The sequence below is a fragment of the Mesoplodon mirus genome (genome assembly GCF_964341445.2).
Source record: "Mesoplodon mirus genome assembly, chromosome: X".
Taxonomy (NCBI): domain Eukaryota; kingdom Metazoa; phylum Chordata; class Mammalia; order Artiodactyla; family Ziphiidae; genus Mesoplodon; species Mesoplodon mirus.
The window spans coordinates 110,944,418-110,967,208 of NC_138981.1; the positions used below are offsets into that span (position 1 = coordinate 110,944,418).

At 36.7% G+C, this 22,791-nt stretch overlaps 1 protein-coding gene across 8 annotated transcripts in view; it reads right to left on the minus strand.

Annotated features, from left to right (window-relative positions):
* Positions 1–22,791, minus strand: part of SMARCA1 (SNF2 related chromatin remodeling ATPase 1) — a 150,076-nt gene that overhangs the window by 122,082 nt on the left and 5,203 nt on the right. For 5 of the 8 annotated variants that reach the window (XM_082609583.1, XM_082609585.1, XM_082609587.1 and 2 more), the window contains exons 3-13: positions 20,628–20,794; positions 20,185–20,285; positions 19,979–20,079; positions 17,213–17,392; positions 12,961–13,116; positions 11,682–11,813; positions 10,427–10,495; positions 6,691–6,800; positions 5,183–5,409; positions 3,692–3,813; positions 878–913 (exon numbers count right to left, since the gene is read on the minus strand). In XM_082609583.1, coding sequence (XP_082465709.1) covers positions 878–913; positions 3,692–3,813; positions 5,183–5,409; positions 6,691–6,800; positions 10,427–10,495; positions 11,682–11,813; positions 12,961–13,116; positions 17,213–17,392; positions 19,979–20,079; positions 20,185–20,285; positions 20,628–20,794 — 1,401 coding nt within the window. The remainder of the gene's footprint in view (positions 1–877; positions 914–3,691; positions 3,814–5,182; positions 5,410–6,690; positions 6,801–10,426; positions 10,496–11,681; positions 11,814–12,960; positions 13,117–17,212; positions 17,393–19,978; positions 20,080–20,184; positions 20,286–20,627; positions 20,795–22,791) is intronic. The other 3 variants (XM_082609584.1, XM_082609586.1, XM_082609590.1) reach the window with 1 other exon arrangement.

Sequence of the window (22,791 nt, forward strand, 5' to 3'; positions counted from 1 at the left end):
AAATCAAATTATATTACCAGAGTCCTTAAGAAAGAAATAAACATTTTAACATGCATGCTCAAAACCCCACTTTGTAATATTCTTCCACCTTTAAAAATATTTAAGCATCTATCTATAAACTGTACTATGTGTACAGTAAAAAGTGTATTACATAATGTTCCTAATCTTTAGAAGCTTACATCAATAAAAAGAACAATCACAGACATTTAACTAAGCAAGTAATCAATCATTTAAATTATTTTAAAATAATAATAGTGAAAATGTTTTAATTGAGTGGGAGCTAAAATATATCTAGGGGGGTAAAATGTCAGATATCTCAACTTCATTCCCATTAATTTATGAAGAATTAATAAAGAAGGTATAGAAGACCAACCAAGAGAGATAAAAGCTTAGAAATGGGAATGAGAGCAACAGATAGAGGGGAAGGTAAGTAGATTTATTTCCATATGGTGAAAAGGAGCAAACAGGGAAGTAATGAGGAAAATCAGGAAGGTAATCCAGGAATATTCAGTGAAGAGTCTTAAAAATTAATAGGATGTTAATATCCTTACTATATAAAGATCTCATACAAATTAATTAGAAAGAAACACTAAGACCCCAATAGAAAAATGAGAAAAAACAGGACAGTACACAAAAGAACAAGTACGAATGGCTAATAAACACAAGAATAATGTTCAATCTCACTAGGAATCAAATAAATGCAAATTAAAACAACATAATACCATTTTTTAAAGATTAAAAAAATGATATACTCAATGTTGACGAGGGGGCGGTGAGACGGGCACTCTCATACATTGCTGCTGGGAGTGTAAATTGGTACAACCTTTCTGGAAAGCAATTTGGCAATATGCATCAAGAGTCTTAAAAGTGTTCATACCCTTTGACCCAGTAATTCCACTTCTAGGAATTTATCCTAAGGAAATAATCAGAGATGGGCACAAAGATTTATGTATAAGGACTTTTACTTAAGCATTACTTATAATAGTGAAAAATTGGAAACAACCTGAATGATCAACAGTAGGGGGATAAATTATTTATTGTATGTCCACAGGGTGAAATATTACACTAAAATTATTTTTACAATGATATGTTTTTACTGATATAGGAAAGTACAACATAATGTTGAGTAAAAAGTATCAGGATACTGAACTTCATATGTAGTGTATAATATTAATTATTTATATATGCATAAAAAGATTGGCCAGAAATACTTTTCTTCTCAAGATTTCCTTGGCAATCATATATTACTTTCATAATCACAAAATACAGGAAGTTCTATTTTTAAGGAATGGAATGGCATGGTCAAAAGTTGCAGACAGAGAAGGTGACTCTGCCGCAGTCCATACAGCATGTAGAGGGGGCAGTATAGAAAGCAGCATGGTGTAGTGAGAGGCAATTTGGTGTAGAGGAAATAGCAAAAACCTGGGCATGAATCATAACTCTACCATTTATTACACATGTGGTTCTCAGCAAGCATTTAACCTCTCTGAGACACAGTTTCAAGTGGAGAAAATTATGCCAATACTTTACTGGGCTGCTGGGAGAATTCAGCTGGAACTCTAAGTTGCCTAGCTCATAGTCGTTGCTTGACAAATGTTAGTTCCTTTCCCTATAAAAGTGAGGAGGCCAATACGTAAAGGTTACAGAAGCTAGCTGAATTTAGCTGTAGCAATGGAGAAAGGGCAAATCCAGCTGCTATTGAGAAAGAATTGCTTATTAACAGCTCGCAAACAAATCAAGTAAGGAATTAAAGGTAGTCTTCCCCTTCTTACTAGGAAAATAGATGAAATGCTTGTCTGAACAACAACATAATGGGAAGGCAGGACATTTCCAAAACAAAATGAACAGCTCTCACTTTGCTATATCTTTTTTTTTAAAGATTCTTTTTTGATGAGGACCGTTTTTAAAGTCTTCATAGAATTTGTTACAATATTGCTTCTATTTTATGTTTTGGATTTTTGGCTGCAAAGCATGTGGGATCTTAGCTCCCTAGCCAGGGATCGAACCCCCACCCCCTGCATTGGAAGGCAAAGTCTCAACCACTGGACCGCCAGGGAAGTCCCTCACTTTGCTATATCTAAAGTCGAAGCATGTGATTCAAAGTCTCTGAAGCGAGAACATTATTTAACATTTTAAGAAATCAGATAATTGGAGCATAATTAGGTAAAGTCCACATTATTCATGAGCAGAGAGATTAGACAGAAATGCATATTGGCTATTTGAGATCAGAAAGCACCTACTCTTCTGCCTTAGTATCATCTTCATTCCGGGAAGAAGGGCCATCTTGGACGGTACTATGCTTAATGTGGATTTGGAGAAATCCATTCCCAGGAATAAATCAGCAAAAACCCAATAAAGCTTCAAGTTACCATTTCAGAGAGGGTAAAAGACTAAAGAGCAGGGAACAGTATAAACTTTGAAACGTCCTCATTTATAAATATTACCGCAACTTTTTTCCCACAGTGGGTAGCAGGGAAACCCTTAATGTGAAAAGGGTCTGTGCTCCTGCTGTGGACACTATCATACACTATGCCAGGTTTCGCTAAGGAGGCACACAAGGGACAGAGTGCCCACTGCAGCTATGGAAGGAGAGGGACACAGGCTGAGAGTCTTTGTGGCCTGAGAAGGGGTCCTAGAGCTGAGAGGTGAAAAGGCCTGTGTGCACTTTCATGACCTGTGGGCTATACTGCACTACACAGTACAAAAACTCTGTTCATACATATTATATGCAGTGATCCTCACAACACTGTCAGGAAAACAGAAGCCTAAGCATTAATATTACCCTTATAATAAAGAGTCAAAGATACTGAGGCTCAGAGGATTAAATAGCTTGCACGCATAGTGGTGGAGTTGGTGTTAAGTTCAGGTCTTCTGAAACCAAGTTCAATGCATTTTCCACTATACCATGAAATCACGATCTCTGCCCAGAGCATGAGTATAGACTTAAAACAGAGGCCAAAGACAGAGCCCTGAAGGATCACAGAAAAGAGAAGATAAATTAGCAAAGCCCTCTCCCTCAAAAAAAAGTGCTTTAAAGGGCTTAAAATACATTAGACCCCTGACATTCATGAGAAATCATCTAAAAATCTTTAAGAATTTCCAAATTAGAGAAAAATACTGGGTGCTAGGCAGGCTTCCTCATTAGCTAAGTGACTCATTCCTGCACACCAACCTTTTAGTACTCCAAAATCCAAGTGCATGATAAGCTCCTACACCTATGTTGTCCCATTTCGGTTGTACAAAATTTCCATAAGACTGAGATCATTCCCTTTACAAATTACTGTCTCATGAGTCTATGGTTGCTCATAAATTGAAACAATCTCAACTGTTAAGCTCCATGAAGAGCGAGGGTCTAATGTAGGAGGCAAATCAAGAAAAGAAAATGACATAGAATCAGGGGTCAAAGAGTAAACTGAGAAACAAGTAGTCAAAAGGCCAGAGACAGCAGTGATTAGAGGAGGTAAGGATGTAATAGATAACTTAGGATGTCTTTGAAAACCTTGGAAAGAATGATTTGTAAAGAGCCAGTGTAATGGAAGTCCAGCTAAAGATCTCAAAGAGAGAGATGGTAGTGAGAAATTCAATGCACCTAGCTAAAGAAAAGGCCAAAGTTCCAAACTACCTAATGATGAAAAACATGGCTTAATTGAACTCTGATTTTTCAAGTCTTGCTTTATTTTCTCTTCCTCACCTCTCTTTCTTCATGTGGGGTTTGTCCATCCAGTCGACAATACTCGTAACCACGCCACATACAATAATCCTCCAAAATGTCCAGCAAACGAGTCATCTGGCTAAAAATGAGAACCCTTGAACCTAAAACATTTCACCAAAAAAAAGCAAGTTATTAATCTTGTGTAAAACTAACTTGAAAGTTACAAAAATAAAAGTAAACATCACATGCAATATAAATATATAGCACATGAACACTCCACTAACCACACACACACACACACACACACACACACACAAACACACACACACACCTTCAAGGGATACTAAACAGAAGTATGCATTTGTTGAGTTACACATTTTTAAGGTCCTCAAAATCCTCCACGCATATTAGGATGATTTAAAAATCTGCCCTGGGCCTCCCTGGTGGCGCAGTGGTTGAGAGTCCGCCTGCCGATGCAGGGGATACGGGTTCGTGCCCCGGTCTGGGAGGATCCCATATGCCGCGGAGCGGCTGGGCCCGTGAGCCATGGCCGCTGGGCCTGCGCATCCGGAGCCTGTGCTCCGCAACGGGAGAGGCCACAACAGTGAGAGGCCCGCATACCGCAAAAAGAAAAAAAAAAAAAAAAAAATCTGCCCTTACTAGAAATAGAGACACAGATGTAGAGAACAAATGTACGGACACCAAGAGGGGGGAAGTGGTGGGTTGAATTGGGAGATTGGGATTGACATATATACACTAATATGTATAAAACAGCTAACTAATAAGAACCTTCTGTATAAAAAAATAAATAAAATTTAAATGATAAAAGAGTAAAAATAAAATAAAATAAAATTTTAAAATAATAAATAAATAAAATAAAATCTGCCTTTACTCCATCCTGAGGATGTTTCTAGTCTCTCATCCTCAGGAGATACACCCCCACACTGCTTCCAAGCTTCTCTTCCTAACATACAAGTCTGATCACATCACTCTCCACAGCCAAATGTTCTATGACCACCCCCACCACCTTCAAAATAGTCCAAACTCCTTAAATCATAGTGTAAAAGGCCTTTTGTAATGGCCCCATCCATCTTCCCAGACTCATCCACTGCCACTCTACCCAAATACCACAAGTTCCACATTCCCTTCTTTCACACCTCTGCTTCACTGAAGATGTGGAACACCCGTCCCTTCCTTTTTCTCCTGGTTTACTCCTACACATTCTCCTGTGCTCACCTCAAACGTCATCTTTGTGAAGACTTCCCCAACTCCCAATCTCTCAGCATATCACAGCACTATCACAATGACCTGCAACTATTCCTCCTCACTGTACTGTGAGCATCTACAAGGCAAGGACTGTTGTCTTGTGCATCTTTGTATACCCAGCCCCTAGGACAATTCCTGACAAACGGTAAATACTCAACAATGTGTGCTGAACAAGTGAATGAATGAATGACAAATGATTATGCAAAATGTTATTCATATACAATATTAAGTTACTTCACATTAATTTGAAGATTTGTAACTCACCCTGTTCTTTGAGTTTGGCCAACAGTTTATCAAGAACTACCATTTTACCACTGTTGCTAACAATGTGCTCATCAGTGGTATACGGTGGACCAGGTTCAGCACCATCAAACAGGTAAGGGTGATTACAACACTTTCGAAGCTGCATCAGAATGTTTAAGAGCCGCATCTTGTCCATTTTGCCAGCAGAGTTTAGAACATCAATATCTTTCATCAGGATTTTTGTATACCTAAAATTTTAAACTATAATTAATCATCGACTATTATAAAGGCTTAATGCCATCAAGAAATGTCCCTTTGGAAAAAAAATTAATGTCCCTTTGGTGATCTGCTTAGATTCTTATTTAAAGAAAAACAAAAAGATTTGATTTGAGACTAAATTTGATCAGCAAAACCAAAAAATATTGAAGATCTGAATATTTTAACTTGTATGTTGCCTGTAAACCTATTTCCTCCTGCTTTATCCACTGCTAAAAACTGCCATCAGCTGATAACAATTCAGACAACTACATCTGATAATTATTAATATTTAATAACTACAATATTTGCTGAAAGTTGGTATCTGGCTTTTACTTGTTTGAGCTAAAAACAATTGCAATTTCTTATACCTGTCTTCATAGGTCATTTTTTTCTGATCCTATAAACATTTTTATTGTCTTTTCTAGACCTTCACCCAGAAGAAAACAGACCTACGTATCCACCTGGACAGTAATAATATTTAATTATAACGACAGCCAACTTGTACTGAGTGCAAGTGCCAGGTATATGAATCATCTTGTTAAATCTTCACAACTCCAATATAAGTACTGGGGTCACTGCCATTTTACAGATGGAAATTCAGGCAGCTAAAATAAGTGAAACAATTTATTCAGAGCCACGAAAGGGACAAAGCGAGGGTTTGATCTTAACGTCTGAGTCCAGAGAAATATACTCTTTACCACTACTCTATACTGGCTTCAATAATAGAGCAGTCACTGTATATTATAAATTATCTAATTTTATTTATATAAGCAACACTTTGCTTCTCTTAGTAGCATTATTACATTATTAACATGTTTAATTTTATGTAATTTATGATTCCCTGTGACTCCTCTTGTCAATTTCCTGCTCTGCTTGTATTTATCAATACAAGCTTGCTTTTTTCATTGATGGAAAAAGCAAGAATAACCAACAAATGTGCCGGTGACATTATCCCCTTTAACCCTAACATCCTTATAAGCTAAGTATTATTATCCCCATCTTACAGAAGGGAAGCTGAGATTACATAACTTGTCCAAGCTAAATAGCTATTAAGAGGCAAAGCACTGACTCAAACACAGGTCTATAGACTCCAAGGCCCATGCTCTTTCCTAAAGGTTAAATAAAATACTCATCAATTTTCTATTAAAATATCTGAACTACTTAACTTGGCATTTAAACATAAAAATGTAATTTTTGAACTAAAGGCACAACTGAACCACTACAAAGCTAATTTTTAATAAATAAATTCTAATGGAAATAAAATAGCTCACCATTCTCGCTGCATTTTACTCAATCCCAAGTAAATCTTGATTTCCTTTTTAGGAGGCAGGCTCTTCTCTACATCAGTTTTTATACGTCGTAACAAAAATGGTTTTAAAACCTAAAATGTGAGAGTTTTTATAAAAGTTTATAAAACATTCAATATTATAAACCATTTATTTCATTGACAACATCCTAATGTGAAATTTACTTCCCACTGTATAATCTGAAAAACACTACCAACACCAGTTGCCAACTTCCTTGCTAAAAAAGAACCAAGTAATGGCCCATTAGAGACACAGAATAGGGGACCTAAATTAGACATTCATGATTTGATGGCAGAAAAGACATTAAAAATTAAGACAATAAGATTATTGACTATTGAAAAAGTACAAAATATCCTTTTAAAAAAAATCTGCTGTCATACAATATTTTTAAACCTGAGAGGAAATCTGAAGTCAGAATATGGATCCAAGAGTCTCTAAAAGTGAAACAAAAATTCAAGCCATTTAAAAATGGTTAAATATACGAATGAGGAGAAAGTGGTTCAATGTTAAGGAAGATATGAATGAAAAGAGAAAAAACATGAAATAATCAGTGTATACCTGCAAGGCAATTCTATCACAAGAAAAAAAGAAATCTCTAGAGCACCTGCAATGTGCCAAATACTACACCATGAACTTGACAGAGTATTAAATCCTTACAATAAATCTTTGAGGGAAAGGCAATTATTTCAATTTTAGTAACGTCACCAAAGTCACCTTGCTAGTAAGTGGTAAAAGCAGAAATCAAACCCAGATCAGGCTGATTCTACATCCAGCTCAGTCCCTGATTAGCTGTTGTGAGCTGGGCAAGTTCTTTAACTTTTCCAAGCCTGTTTCCTCATCCATTCATCTAAAACATATAGATTTATGGTATATATGTATGTCAAGCATTTTTAAATGGGGATAAAGATACCTATTTTCAAGGCTTCTGTGACAATTTGTGGTAGTACATGTGTAGAGCTTAACCACAGTAGACATCAGTAAACTGTGGCTATTATTACTAGAGATCCATGGGAGGTAAGGAAAAGGGAAGTGTAAACGAAGACTTCTGGTTTCCTGCTTGGGCCTCTTAAATTTGTCTAAGTGGCATTTTTAAGAGTTTCAACTGACTGTGAGACATTTAGGCAGAAGACTCAGAAGGCAGTGGGATATGTAAGTCTAGAGCTTAGGAGAGAGACAAGGAGAGAGAAATTTGGGAGTTATAAGTATAGAGGTGGTAGCTGCAACTATGGGAGTGAACCCCGAGGGAGAGCACATATGAAAAAGGAAGCCAAAGACAAAGCCCTACAAAACACTAAACTTTCAGGGACAGAGAAAGAAAAGCCCATGATGGGGACTGAAAAGAATAGCTAAAGAGGTAAGAGAAAATCCATCCCATACCCCGGACACTAAACAGAAAGCTCTTAAAGCAGGAGTGGTTAGCAGTACTAAATATTACAGAGATGCTAGGGCACTGACCAAAAGGTATACTCTGAACTAAGTAACTGAAAAATCACAAACACTTGTGAAGTAAGGTTCAATTGTATTTAATGGATAAAAGCTAGTGGTCAGTGGATGCAGGAGTGAACAGGACCCACCAAAGACAGAGTAAACATTCCCCAGAGTTGACCAAGTTCGTGCTATCAGAGGCCCAGCTGTACTACAACTTGTGTTACAAGATTCTTGGAAGATTTGTCTTCTACTCCTCTGCATTCTTACAATAAATTCCCTATTACATAAGGTCATTTGTTTCTGGACTTGTTCTGTTTAACTCTAAATAAATATTTACATAAAGGATGATGACTGTTGGGGCTTCAAGTCAATAAATGTTTAATGAGCAGTTACTCTGGACCAGGCACACAGGGCACAATGTGGTGGAAGATAGACAGGGTCTCTGCCACTTCAAGTTTACATTTTTCCAGGGTAGGGGGAGAGAGGGAGAAGTGGACAATACATGGGTTTTTTTTTTTTTAGTATTATTTGTAAAGAGAGATTGAGACTCTCGTTAAAAACAGCAGACAAAAAATAGCAATTGCATCTATACCCACTTCCTCACAAAACTCCACTAAGCCAATTAAAATTATAGGTGTACATTTTTAAAAAAGAGTGAATAGGGACTTCCCTGGAGGTCCAGTGGTTGAGACGCCACACTTCCAATGCAGGGGGCAGGGGTTTGATCACTGGTCGAGAACTAATATCCCACATGCCACATGGTGCAGCCAAAAAAAAAAAAAAAAAAAAAAAGAGCGAATAGGAGATTTGGTGGTGGAGATAGAGGGGATAAACTAAACTTTCAAACAGCTTAGCCATCAAGGTAATAAACCAGAATCACAGCTCGAGAAGGACAAAGTGTTGAGGGAGTACTGTTCTGTGTATGTGAGGTGGGGGCATCTAAGTGTGGGTTAGGATTTAACAAGGGAGATAACTGAGCATGTTTACATGTTGAAGGAAAAGAGCCAACATGGAAGGAGAGGTAGAAAATTCAGTCAATAAAAAGGATAAATCAAGGGGAAAAGTCCATAAGGAAACAGGAAAAGATGAGATCCAGGGTTTATGTTGGAACAATTAGCCACTGCTGGGAGAAAGAAGACCTCTTCCACTCAAACAGAGGTAACACAGATGCAGATATCCTTGGAAGATGGATATCCTTGAAGGAGTTCCTACCTAATGTCTTCTATTTTCTCTTTGAGAAAGGAATGATGGTACTTGCTGAGAAAGGAGGAGGGCAGGGAACACCTGGGTTAGAGGTCTTGGGAGACTGGGGAAAGTCTGAAATAGCTCTTCTAGGAAATGACAAAGAATGCTGAAGAAGGCCATGCTGAAGGATCACCAACATCATCAAATCCCAGCTTACGTTAGGGAACATGAAACTGTAGTGGCTCCAACCTGTACAGTGGGTGTAATCTTCTTTATCAGTGTTGAGCAGCCCCAGTACAGAGCAGGTCACTCTGCTAGTAAGTGGTAGAAGCAGAATTCAAACCCATAGGACAGAGACACAGTTACATAATTCCAGTTTAGGGCTTTTAGGGCAGAAATGGCAGCTCAAGAGAGCAAGGGAGTTTGAGATATTGGCAAAAAAAAAGTGGTTCAAGTGATAGAAAATGGGCTCATTGATGGATACAGAAAATGTAATAGAAATGGTCTGACAGATGGGGGTAAAGCAGGGGTCCAGGCACTGGATATCTCTGTGAGATAACAGGACAGGTACAAATGGAGTAATATGAGTGAAAGAGAAGGATACAAGAAGCTGTTAACAAAGAAGGGAAAACTGGTGTCCAATGAATGTGAGGGGGTCACCTGGTAATGAGTAGATGACAGAGAAAAGAATGGACGGAGGATGGACTTGCAAGATAACTTGAGCCTCAAAGGAAGAGTTTTACACATGACAGTGGAGAAGCAGTGGTTTTGAAATGGCATTAGGGAGCTAGGAGAATACTAATGCAATCTCAGGGACCTGTGGGGTACAGGAGAGTGAACAGCCTCTATGGGAGAGAACCACATTATCCAGGGGAGAGAGCCAAAGCAAAAGAGCTGTTTCGTAGAGAAGCTGAGGATACAGTGGGAGTTTGCCTCCCCAAGAGGCTATTAGAAAAGTTGAGAGGGAAAAACACTGAGACTGAGCCCAGAAGCAAATCCACAAGTTCGAACAGATTCTATAGCAGCTTGTTTTCTAGCTCACTTATATATATATAATTACTAAATTTTCCAGTCTGCTATTACTTACTGCGTGAAGTCTTTCCACAAGTTTTTGATCACCAAGACAATTTTTAGTGTCAAACCAAGAATCAAAGTCCTGTGGAGGAGTGAAAATTCTGCAGTAAGTGCACAGTTGTTTTTTCTTTAATAAATGCAGTATTCTATAAATTCTTATACAACTCATATAGCAATAATTCATTTTAAAAGCACTGTCAAAAATATGTTAACTGTGATGGCCAATATTATTTACTTCTGAAAACAGATAAAATACTGGAGCAGTTAACAAAATTTGAACCACATTATAGAGGCACTCCATCAGCAGTTTTTCCTTAAAAAGTTTTATTAGGCTTCCCCATACCATAGTAGCACTATATCCAGTTAAAAGGAGTAGGAATAAGAATAAAAAATTGAAGACATGCTAATGAAAATGTTAATCAAACAGTAAAAATGAACAAAAGCAAGATAAGGTATACAAACCAATAGATAGCTGAACTTGGTACTTTTATTATCAATTAATATCAGTAATGAGGAAAATCAAGCTCCAAAGTCCTTAAATCATTCAATTCTGTTTGCTGCACTAGCATAACCTTGTGTTAATGATAAAAACAGTATAAATCATACATTTACAAAATATGTTGCTTTTCACATCACATATTATAAGTTCTTTAGTACTCACCAAATGTTAATACCTGCAATAGTTAAAGATTATTTCAATGACTCCACCTGCCAAACTAGTATGCAGAAAACCCTTCCAATTTAATTAAAAGAAAATTTAGAAAGCACTATTCTGAACTCAGACTACCTTATGTCATAAGTTGTGGTAGCGATGTTATTATATAGGCAAAGTTTAACAGGCAGGATAATCTCAAAGAAAAGAAACATTATTTCTCTAAATATCCCCGTTTGAAAAAATTTCTACTTAAGAGCACCTTTCTGAGAAAATCAAAACACAAATAAAGAATTACAAATGAAAAAGAACTATCAATTTCAATCTACATTCTATGCTTTGAAAACAGATGTCTGTGAACATAAGAAAATTACACTTAAAACATATGACAAGGCTTCCCTGGTGGCGCAATGGTTGAGAGTCCGCCTGCCGATGCAGGGGACACGGGTTCGTGCCCCGGTCCGGGAAGATCCCACATGCCGCAGAGCGACTGGGCCCATGAGCCGTGGCCGCTGAGCCTGCGCGTCCGGAGCCTGTGCTCCACAACGGGAGAGGCCACAACAGTGAGAGGCCCGCGTACCACAAAAGAAAAAAAAAAAAAGTATGACAAACTTACATCTGCAGAATTAAAGACATCAGGCAATAAAAAGTTGAGTAGTGCCCAGAGTTCATGCAGGTTATTCTGCAAAGGTGTTCCAGTTAGGAGCAAGCGGTTAGTTGACTTGAACTCACGAACAATCTCTGAAAGCTAGAAAAATAATAGTTATGTCAACATTGTTTTATTTATTAGAATGTTCATCAGTTCTTCATCCAACCCAATACATTTTTTGAATGAAATAAAACTTGAAAATTAATTTTCTGTGGCAAAATATCCTGGTTCAGGTGACACTGCCACAGTGAAGCACAACTGAACAAAATATTCTAGGCATTTCTACACTTACAAGAATGCAGATCATAGTCACACCTGAGACCGTTCCCCCACTTTAAAAAATTTACTTTTTCCATTTTGGGTCCACAGAAACAGTCAGAACTCTATGGAATTCAGGCTAGTCACTTTATACAACAGTATCGCCTTCTCCCTGCCAATCATGTTCATCCACCATGCCTAGCCAACGTCTAACTTGGCCTGGTCACAATTTTTAAGCACCACACTTGAGCCCATTTTCCCCGAATATCTTATATTAACTTTCTAAATATAAAACCACAAAAATTAAAGCACAAAAAGTACAAAAGAACAGTAATCTTATCAATAAAAATGCACATTTTTATAGTGCTCTTAAATTAACAATTATTCTCTAACATGCGTCCTCTTATCGGGTATTAACTCTAATTTGAAAAGCACCACCTGGTGATTTTGCTTCAGTTGTGTCCCTGGTTCTCCCAAAGCAGCCCAGTGATCCAAAGAGAGGTTCATCATAATAATTGACGCTTTTCCTACTGTTGATGGAGTTGAATGGCAAGAAATGTTGGTATTTTTAAATGTTAACACCACACTCTAATTCACACAAGTAAGATAATTCTAGGAAATGATTTTTTCTAATCCATATGAATACACGTAAGGTAACTCCTCAAAAAATAAACCAATGCAAATCACATTTATACACCAAATATTGCCAAAATATTAAAATACTGTAGCATAACAGAGTTACTTAGGCTGCAACAGTTACAGCAAATGAACACCTAATTTTCTTTACATAAAAACTGGGCTCAATTTTCATTTGTCTTATATTCAATCATTTAAACTTCAAAATCATTTTAAAAACTGATTTTCTTTCGCATTCTGTGAATAAAATCACAACCTTTTATCACTTTTAAAATTCTGAATACAGAGAAGTAAACAAACAGAAATTGTAGTTAAAAGAAAACTTTAATAAAGATGTTGAGAACTAGCTTACCTTAGATTTTTCATTCTTTATTCTGTGAGCCTCATCGATGACTAGGTATCGCCAGTGAAACTTTTTGAATACAGATTTTTCTTTAATTACCATCTCATAAGAAGTAACACAAACATCCCACTCTCCTGGCATCATTTCATCACGAATAAAAGCAGCCTGATGCAAAATAAAGTTCCTTATATTAGAATATGTTGACAAGATGTCACAGAATTAAAGCATCAACAGACTATTAAGAATTCTAAGAGACCCTTGGAATCATTCGGTCTCATCCATTTTAGAGATAGGAAATCTGAGGCCCAAAGATACTTTTGTGGTCAATTATCTGTATGACATGCTAATATTTTTCATCAACGAAAGAGAAGCAAAGGCTTCCATTAAACGAGTACAGCATATTCAATGAACTGGAGAAGTTCATATCACCAGAAGATGACAATTACTAGGCTCTCTCTTCATACCACAAAGGATCAAAAGGACATGGGCAAAGGAACTACTTTCTGAATACCATACTCTTACCAAGATCCAAGCATTACCAACATGATAGCATTTCCATAAATGGAAAAAGCTCAACATACATGAGTGATTCCAACCTTTTGAGATCTCTTGTATGTCTCCTTCACTTTCTAGCAGGGATGAGTCATAAATTTTGTTACGGGGTCATGAAAGCCCATTAATGTTTTTGTGAAATTCCTGATGTTATGAGGCTATAAATGATTTTATAAAGGGGACTGGCTCTATATAGTACAAGAGTCTATTTAAAACAGTGAGACTATTTAAAACTATTTTTAAATCTTCATAGGCAGTGGCCAATGTGGTAGCCAAGTTGATTGAAAGCATTTTTAACTTGTATTAACTGAATTCTAGATTAATTTTTATTACAGGTCAAAATAAAACCACAGGGCTTCCCTGGTGGCTCAGTGGTTGGGAGTCCACCTGCCGATGCAGGGGACGTGGGTTTGTGCCCTGGTCCGGGAAGATCCCACATGCCGCGGAGCGGCTGGGCCCCTGAGCCATGGCTGCTGAGCCTGCGCGTCCAGAGCCTGTGCTCCGCAACGGGAGAGGCCAGGAAAATGAGAGGCCTGTGTACCACAATAAATAAATAAATAAATAAATAAATAAAACAAAACCACAAAGGTTAACAGGGAGCAGCAAAATCTACATTGAGAAGGGACTGGTTAGTACTGTAAATCTGAAATTACAGTGCATAAACAAAATTGACTGTTCACTGCAAAGTCATTATTTCATAAATTCAATTATGCATCAGACACGCCAGGGACTCTTTCAACAAATATTCAATGAGTGCCCACTATGTAAAAAAGAATTGCCTGGACTGAAGTAGAGGACAGATAAAAGGCCTTTGTAGATCTCAGCTGCTCCCTGGGAAGTGGTATTCAAAAAGTTAATTAAGACATTAGGGAGTTAGAGGCAAAATAAAAAGAACCAGGGTGCCAGACCCTATTTAGTCCTGCATATACATTACCCTTATTTGATTTTGTGAAATACTCAGTTTAATGGTTCCTTGTACAGTTTCATAGAACATACACATATTTTAATTTAAATTAGCTCTTCTTTTAAATTTGTGTAACTACTTGATAGTTTCAGAGTTAAATATCTTGACAGAATATTAAAGATCACATAATCCAAAAGCTCTCATATTATAGGTGACAAAAATTAAGGCCCTTTGAGATTCATTCAACATCACAGTCAGTAGAAAAGCCAGAATTAAGACCAGATCTCCTGTTTCCATGTCCATGACCTTTGATGCCTCTGGAGTGTGAAAGGAAGGGGTCAAAAACTATGTTTAGGAATCATACCTCTAAATACTTCAGGACTACATTAGCTTCAAACAGGATCAGGATTTTCTCTAATAATTTCCTACCTCAATTAAATACCTACTGTAGCCTACATCAAATACTTTATTACCAAAATACTGACCTCATAAAGTGTTTACAGAAGGCCAGGAAAATATAAAGATCCAATATATCTATCCCATGTGGTATAAAGGTTCAAATCTGTCGATAAATAATGATCTGGATTTTCTCTACACATAACGACATCAATCTTTAAGTGTTGCATATGGCACATTAATTATTTATGTAATTAACAATTACTGGTTCTCAAACTCTTTGACCATGGCCCACAGTAAAATAGTATTTTAGGTCGCAATCCAGTATATACATACATGTTTGAGGGCGTGTATACAGAAAGAAGCAATACATATCCTCAATGCTACTTTCTACTCTGTTCTATCTCAAGGTTTTAAAAAATTGTTGTCACCACCCACTAAACTGAACCCCAACCCATTAATGAGTGGCAATTTGCAAAACATTGACTTTGAAGGTTAGTTTTCATGATTAAGAAGTTTTTGAAGTGTCTAGAAGAATTTCAACCTCCCATGGGGTAGAGATAGGGCAGTCACCAATTAAATACATCCACCCTTTCTTGAAAACTCCCAGAGACACTTCATGAAACCCTTGGATTCCACATAATATAGTCGAAAACCACTGACATACATTTTTACTGAGACATGATGACAACACAAGCTAGATATTTCTCAATATCTATGACCTTCAAGAATAATTTCAGGGACATCCCTGGTGGCGCAGTGGTTAAGAATCTGCCTGCCAATGCAGGGGACATGGGTTCGAGCCCTGGTCTGGGAAGGTCCCACATGGCGCGGAGCAACTAAGCCCATGTGTTACAACTACTGAGCCTGCGCCCTAGAGCTCGCGAGCCACAGCTACTGAAGCCCGCGCGCCTAGAGCCCATGCTCTGCAACAAGAGAAGCCACTGCAATGAGAAGCCCCCGCACTGCAACAAAGAGCAGTCCTGCTCACTGCAACTAGAGAAAGCCTGCACACATCAACGAAGACCCAACACAGCCAAAAATAAATACATACATACATACATACATACATACATAAAACGAATAATTTCAGCAAAACAAATCAATACTTTAGAAATACAAAATTTTATAAGAAATGGTATTACATTATATAATAGCAGCAATCAGAAAGATTTCTAAGTGACTAATTTGCTACTGCGAAATATTAGGCATAGGGAAGAATCAAGCCTGTAATTCTACATTTATGAGCTCAGTATTTCAATATTTAATTTATTTATAAGTTAAATTTAAATAACTTTAAGTAATTTTTCTTCAAGCAAAATGATAAGAATAAAATCACATAATTCATTATGCTACCATTCTTTTGAGGATATCTTTTGATAACCTATCTAAATATGTAAAATAGAATAAATCTTTACTCTAAACTATGTTCTCTCGAGGCAAAATAAAGACCAACTTTAATAATATGCTTTCTAAGCTGATTATCCATTTTGGTATTTTTGCATAATTCATTATTTTTAGATTAATTCAACAGTCCTAAAATAATTGTAGCCTACTAGATTGACAAATAGCTACTTTAAACAAGAGCCCAGAATTTCTGATATTATCTAAGAATGTATGCACACATGTATTTTTCAATTCAAAGATCAAAACTGAAAGCTGTGTCTATGAATAAACACAAAACACAACGCTCTCTGTACAAAGAGAAAAAGTTCCATTCATGTGTGTGTGCATGTGCATGTATGCATGTAAACAAGTCAAAGTCAAAAGTAAAAAATTTAAACAAAAAAATTGAAATGCAAATTGATACATTTCTGGCATCAAAACAGCACAAACGATAGAATCGCTAAGATATACTGTCAATAAAGTAAGATTTTTTAAATAAAAAATCACTTAAAAGTGCAATTCAAAATGCTTAGGTTAATGAGCTAGTTAAAAGTAAATGCCAATAAGCATAATAATGGATTTTCTGTTATGAATAGGTAACACATCTACCTCACAGGAGTGTTGTGAGAATTAGCTTAATTAATATATAAAATGCACTTATAAAAGAGCCTAACAAAGAGTAAGCACAACTTAAGTGATATTTAGTAGTAGCAGTCAACTTGAATGTCTTTTATAGCAATAAAACTTAACCCCAGGGGCTTCCCTGGTGGCGCAGTGGTTGAGAGTCCGCCTGCCGATGCAGGGGACACAGGTTTGTGCCCTGGTCCAGGAAGATCCCACATGCCGCGGAGGGGCTGGGCCCGTGAGCCATGGCCGCTGAGCCTGCGCGTCTGGAGGCTGTGCTCCACAATGGAAGAGGCCACAACAGTGAGAGGCCAGTGTACCGCAAAAAAAACAAAACAAAACTTAACCCCAGAAATGATGTTTTCCTTGATTGCCTTTTTAAACCTGTTTCTCACTTACTCTCGCATCCTTGTCTCCAACGAAACAAATAACACGAAGAGATGGGACCCATCGCTTAAATTCATTCATCCAGTTGTGTAAAGTCGACTTTGGAACTAAAACCATGTGAGGTCCAGGAATGTTTCGGTAATGTTTCAGGTAACCAAGCAAAGCAATTGTCTGTAAAGTCTTACCAAGACCCTGCATTATCATCACAAGGAAAAAAAAATCCATAAACGTTTTTTATTTAGTGAAACATTTGTTAGTAGCAACTTCACAAAAGATATTTGCCAACTATCTCACATAGGGAAAAGTTAAAAGACTTTTTTTTTAATGAATAACCATTCCAATTCAATACTTACCCTGAGCACAAAAAGAAGCTAAGAACTTGCAGTTAGAAAGTTGCTCAACAAAGCAATTTTCTATTTAGGAGAATTTTACTCCTAAAGGAGCAAGCAACCTATATTATTTTTTCTACTAGTTTGCAAAATTAGGAATTTCGTGTATTTCACAAAGACACATTTCCTTTATTAGCCTGCTTAGATACTGGTCTTTCTTTCCCATTGACCCCAACATTATTACAGCCCAGACATGAAATATTCAGACTATGCATTTCAAGGGGCATGTAGCTCTACACTTGCATCTCACACCCTTGAAGACCTAAGGAATCATAAAAGAACAGAACATAAATGAACTTTGCAGCCAGAAAGGACCCTAGAGATCACCTAGTTCAGTGGACTTTTAAAAAAAATAATATACTGAACACCCATGAATCCACTACCTAACCTATGGGAAAGGGAACTATGTCCTATGCTGTATGACCTTTCAAAACAGTTTCTGGCTTTATCTCTATACAGGGTATACATTTATTTTATAAACCTAAGCTGAAAGCAATTTTTATAGCATTTATCCTATCTGATAGTTCACTTATGAGATGAGTTTTATGGATGTTATGCATTAAAATCTTAAAATGTTTATACTCCTTAACCAAGTAAGTCCACTTCTAGAAATCCTATGGAAATAATTTGAGAGGTGCAGAAAAACTAAATTACAAGGGTTCTCATAACAGTATTATTATACATCAAATATATACATATATATCAATCAACATATACTATACACATATATATAATATATACTATCAACTAATCCATATGACCAGCAATAAGGGAGGAAATGAATAAAATTATGGAACCTCCCTAGGATTAATTATTATGCAGTAATTAACAATTATTTTTACCAAAATGTTTTAATTATGTGGAAAATATGTATGAATGTGAAGAAATCAGAATACCAAATCATATATAATACGATCTCAACTATGCAAAATAAATACAACCAGAGGAAAAAGACTAAAAAGAAATATGCCAAAATGTTAACTATGGTTATTTCGAGGTAACAAAATTATAACTTACTTTTAATTTTTTCTCAGTTTTTTTCCATATTTTCTATACTCGAAGTATCTTTCCCCTTTTTAGTAATTAAAACATAGCTGGTGTCAGCATAAATTCAATATGAAGGATCTTTAGACAGGCTGCAGCCAAGAGGAGCTTGAGGCAAATCCTGATCTTTCTGTTGTCCAATTAACTAAGCTCCTCCCTGTCTAAGCTGACTGTAGTTTCCAACCCAGAATACTAAATATAAGGAGCTACAGACCCTTGATTTAAAGGATTTGCCACACACCTAACAGTTGCTTAGCCAGGGATGAGTACCTATGGGACTGACTACTACACTACAAGCTATAGAGCATCAATAGTCATGTGGCCCATATGGATATGTGATTGCAAATATGGCTCCAGAGTCACATATATGAGTATCACTGCCCTCTCTTAAATCCCACCTTATTCATTTCATCTTAAAATGCTAAACCAGGTCTTCATATACTCCTCTGACCTGATGAATTAGCATCTTAAATGGTCTTACTTTTTCTCTTTGGTTTTTTTTTTTTACACAGTCTGCCCTCAAAATCCACAGGTTTCACATCAGGTATTTAACCAACCAGAGATCAAAATCTGCGGATGGCAAACCGCGGATACAGAGCACCCAACTGTACTATGCCATTTCATATAAGGACTTGAGCTTCCATGGATTTTGGTATCCCCGGGAGTCACAGAACCAATATCCCTCGGATATGGAGGGACAACTTCATGTCCATCATTCCTTAGATCATTTCCTGACTCCCAGCTGGCACTCTACTGTCAAGACTCAACAATGCTCTTCACTTATTTGTTCCTCACACTTTCTTTGATCACACATGGAGGCATTTACATTCACTCATGCATACATTCATTCATTTAGCGTTTGGTTTCTATCCCCACCTCATTCCCAAAAGGATTTCAGGTAGCCTACAATGAAAACATGGAACATAAATTAATGGTCAAAAAGAAATAAAGAGGGGCCAAGGAAAGTAAGGCTAAAAGCGAAAGAATAGGAAAAGGCACAAAGGACACAATGGGCAGACCATTAAAAGTTACATAGATGCTCCATTTTGGTATTCACTAGGGCTCTGAGCTTCCTGGAGGCCACAGTGCAAACATCAACAAAAGTACAAGGAGGTTTTTTTTATACCATCTGAGAAAATTTCAATAAGAATTTTGTGGCCTGTGAAAGTATATGTTCTAGAGATTACTTAAAGAAACAATTCTAGACTTCACAAATGCCTTTTATGTTATAACTAAATAAAACAATTAGCCTCCAAACCCCAGGGGGGAAGTTCAGCTCAGGTATTTCAAATTTACATAAAATTACTGATAACTGAGAATGTGTTTTTAGCTACCAACTCCTTACCATTTCATCAGCCAAAATACCATTGACTCCATTTTCATACAAAGAGATCAACCAGTTCAGTCCTCGAATCTGATAATCTCTCAGTGGTCCTCCTTTCACATCTGAAAAAACAAAATCAAGGCTCTCATAATTTCATTAATACAACCAAGTAAAATTTTCTAAAACTAAACTGAAAACAAAAAACACCAACATGATCAAGTACTTACATGAAGGTGACACCTCAAATCTAACACACACGTTAGATGTTTTCCGACTCTCTGAGAGCAGCTCTTCATCTTCTTCTTGTTCTGTGCGCCTGTGACGGTAGCTGAAATGAAAAAAGAAATACCTTCGTATTCAACCCAAATGCTAAGGTGTCAATTAAGTCAGTATACACTGTTAATATCTTTTATGAAAAACAAAGGTTATCTAGAGTCTTGCTTAGAAGTTGGTAGAACCAGCCTACATTTTTACTGATTGACTTCTACTGAGATAAGAAATATTGTTGCCTCCAAAACATACTTACACTGATGATAACCATATTTTTTGAATATAAAATCACACTGAATAAGTGAAGAAGGAAGGGAAGTATGAAGGGAAGTAGAAGGAGGGCAGGAGGAAGGGAGGGAAGGAGAGAGGGAAGAAAGTAGAGAGACAGATGCCAACATACTCTCCAACAGAAATTAAGCTCTGCTTGTCATCTTTCTTTATTCGAGGCCGTCCCAATTTCATGTTCAGAGGAGATGTTGGAGATTTCTGTGCTGAAGGTTGAATGAAATGTGCAAAAAGTTCTGTCTGCTTCAGTAAAAATTCAAATCTCTTCGCTCGATCTGCTTTCTAATTTACAAGACAAAAGAAAAAGTAATGATTTCCTTTTGTGTTCATTCAAAATTTAACAAATACTTATATTGCACTTAATTTGTACTATGTTCTAAGCACTTTAAACATACTAACCCATTTAATTCTCTTAATAAACCTATGAGGTAGGTACTAGTATTATCCCCATTTTACTCATGATAAAACTGAGGCACAGAGAGGGTAAGTAACTTGCCCAAGTTCCCACAGCCAGGAAGTAGCAGAATTTGAAAATGGAATTTTCAGATGGTTTGAGTAGAAGCCAAGTGATCCGACAGACTTAATAAATGCCTCAATAAGAAGTACTCTGCTTAAAGAATTGGGGTCAAAAGGCAAATCCTGAATGGTTTGGAAAGTCAACCAAGAATTTTCAAGCTTCATCTAGAAACAATTTAAACCTTAGAATACAGTGTCATCTTGTCTCAAAATACTTTCAATGCCATGGTACAATACATTTCTCTCTTCAAGTACAGTGATCTGGAAAATTGTGTTTTATGCTAAGAGTATATAAAGTTTCTCCCGAAAGTGAGGATTTGGAGAAAAAATATACACGCACACATATATAAGTGAAATAGTTGATATATGTTAACAATTAAAAATCGACCAAATGTAAAATAGAGAGCTAGTGGGAAGCAGCCACATAGCACAGGGAGATCAGCTCTGTGCTTTGTGACCACCTAGAGGGGTGGGATAGGGAGGGTGGGAGGGAGACGCAAGAGGGAGGAGATATGAGGATATATGTACACGTATAGCTGATTCACTTTGTTATACAGCAGAAACTAACACACCATCGTAAAGCAATTACACTCCAATAAAGATGTTAAAGAAAGAAAGAAAGAAAGAAACATCGATATATAATTTCTCAATACATTTTAAAAGGTCATATAGCTTATACCAATAAATGCAATAAAACTTTTTTTTCACTAAAAAAATCTTAAAAGATCAAGATAAAGAAAAAAGCGAAGGTGATTTTTTAATTCCCAGTCACTTTCTGACCACAGGGTAGAGAACATTTGATTACCAATGAAGGATGCATAATTAATAACATCAGAATCTTACAAGAATTCATTAACATAAATATAAGAATTAGACAAATACATTCAGACCAGTAGCTGGAAGGAGGCCAAGACCTTTCCATTTTATGTTATCCTCACTGGAATGTTGTTTTTAGAGTTGTTAAAACATTAACTGTCTACGTTAGATGTGGCCTTAAACATTAAGGCATGGAGTTTTGTAAAATCACCATGAACAACCAAAAAATGTACTTCATCTCTACTAATTTTTATAATATTACTTCAAAAACAACCCCTTGACAAAAAAAAATCAGTTTTAACTGCCTATTAATTTCTCTTTTCAGTTAACCAAGTTCACTGGTTTTGAAAGATCCCAGGGCATAAAAGTCTAGTTAAAATTAAAGCTAAAATATGGGTTTTAGTGACTAAAAATTAAATAATTAAATGTAGAGCAAAGCCATAGGTGGGTGTAATTACGGTTATACTGCTTAAGCATGTAATATTTTCATACATTGGGCAAATAGCCTTCCCTCAGGAAAGTGTATTACCATATTACATGTTTCATAACGTGTAGCACTCATTCACATATCCAGAGCAAGGAGGGAGGGAGAAGAAAATACCAGGCTGGTTTTGTGACCTGCTTTCTCTCAGCCATATTGATATTGCCACTTACATTTTCACTTCGTGGATAAAATATTTCTAGCGTAAAACACCCTATTATAGGGTAAAGAGTGCTAAACAAAAGTGAAGAGATGTGCCTTCCAGTCCCAACTGTTCCATATCATTTCTCTGATACTCTATTTCCTCATCCGAAAATGAGGAGATTCATTTATCCAACAAAAATCTATTATGGTGGATGATATATTAAATTACTTTTCAGTTCTAAAACCTAAGATTCTGTATTCATTATATAAACACATATTTTTTTAATCTTTCACATGTCCTCTATACAAATCAACTACTGTA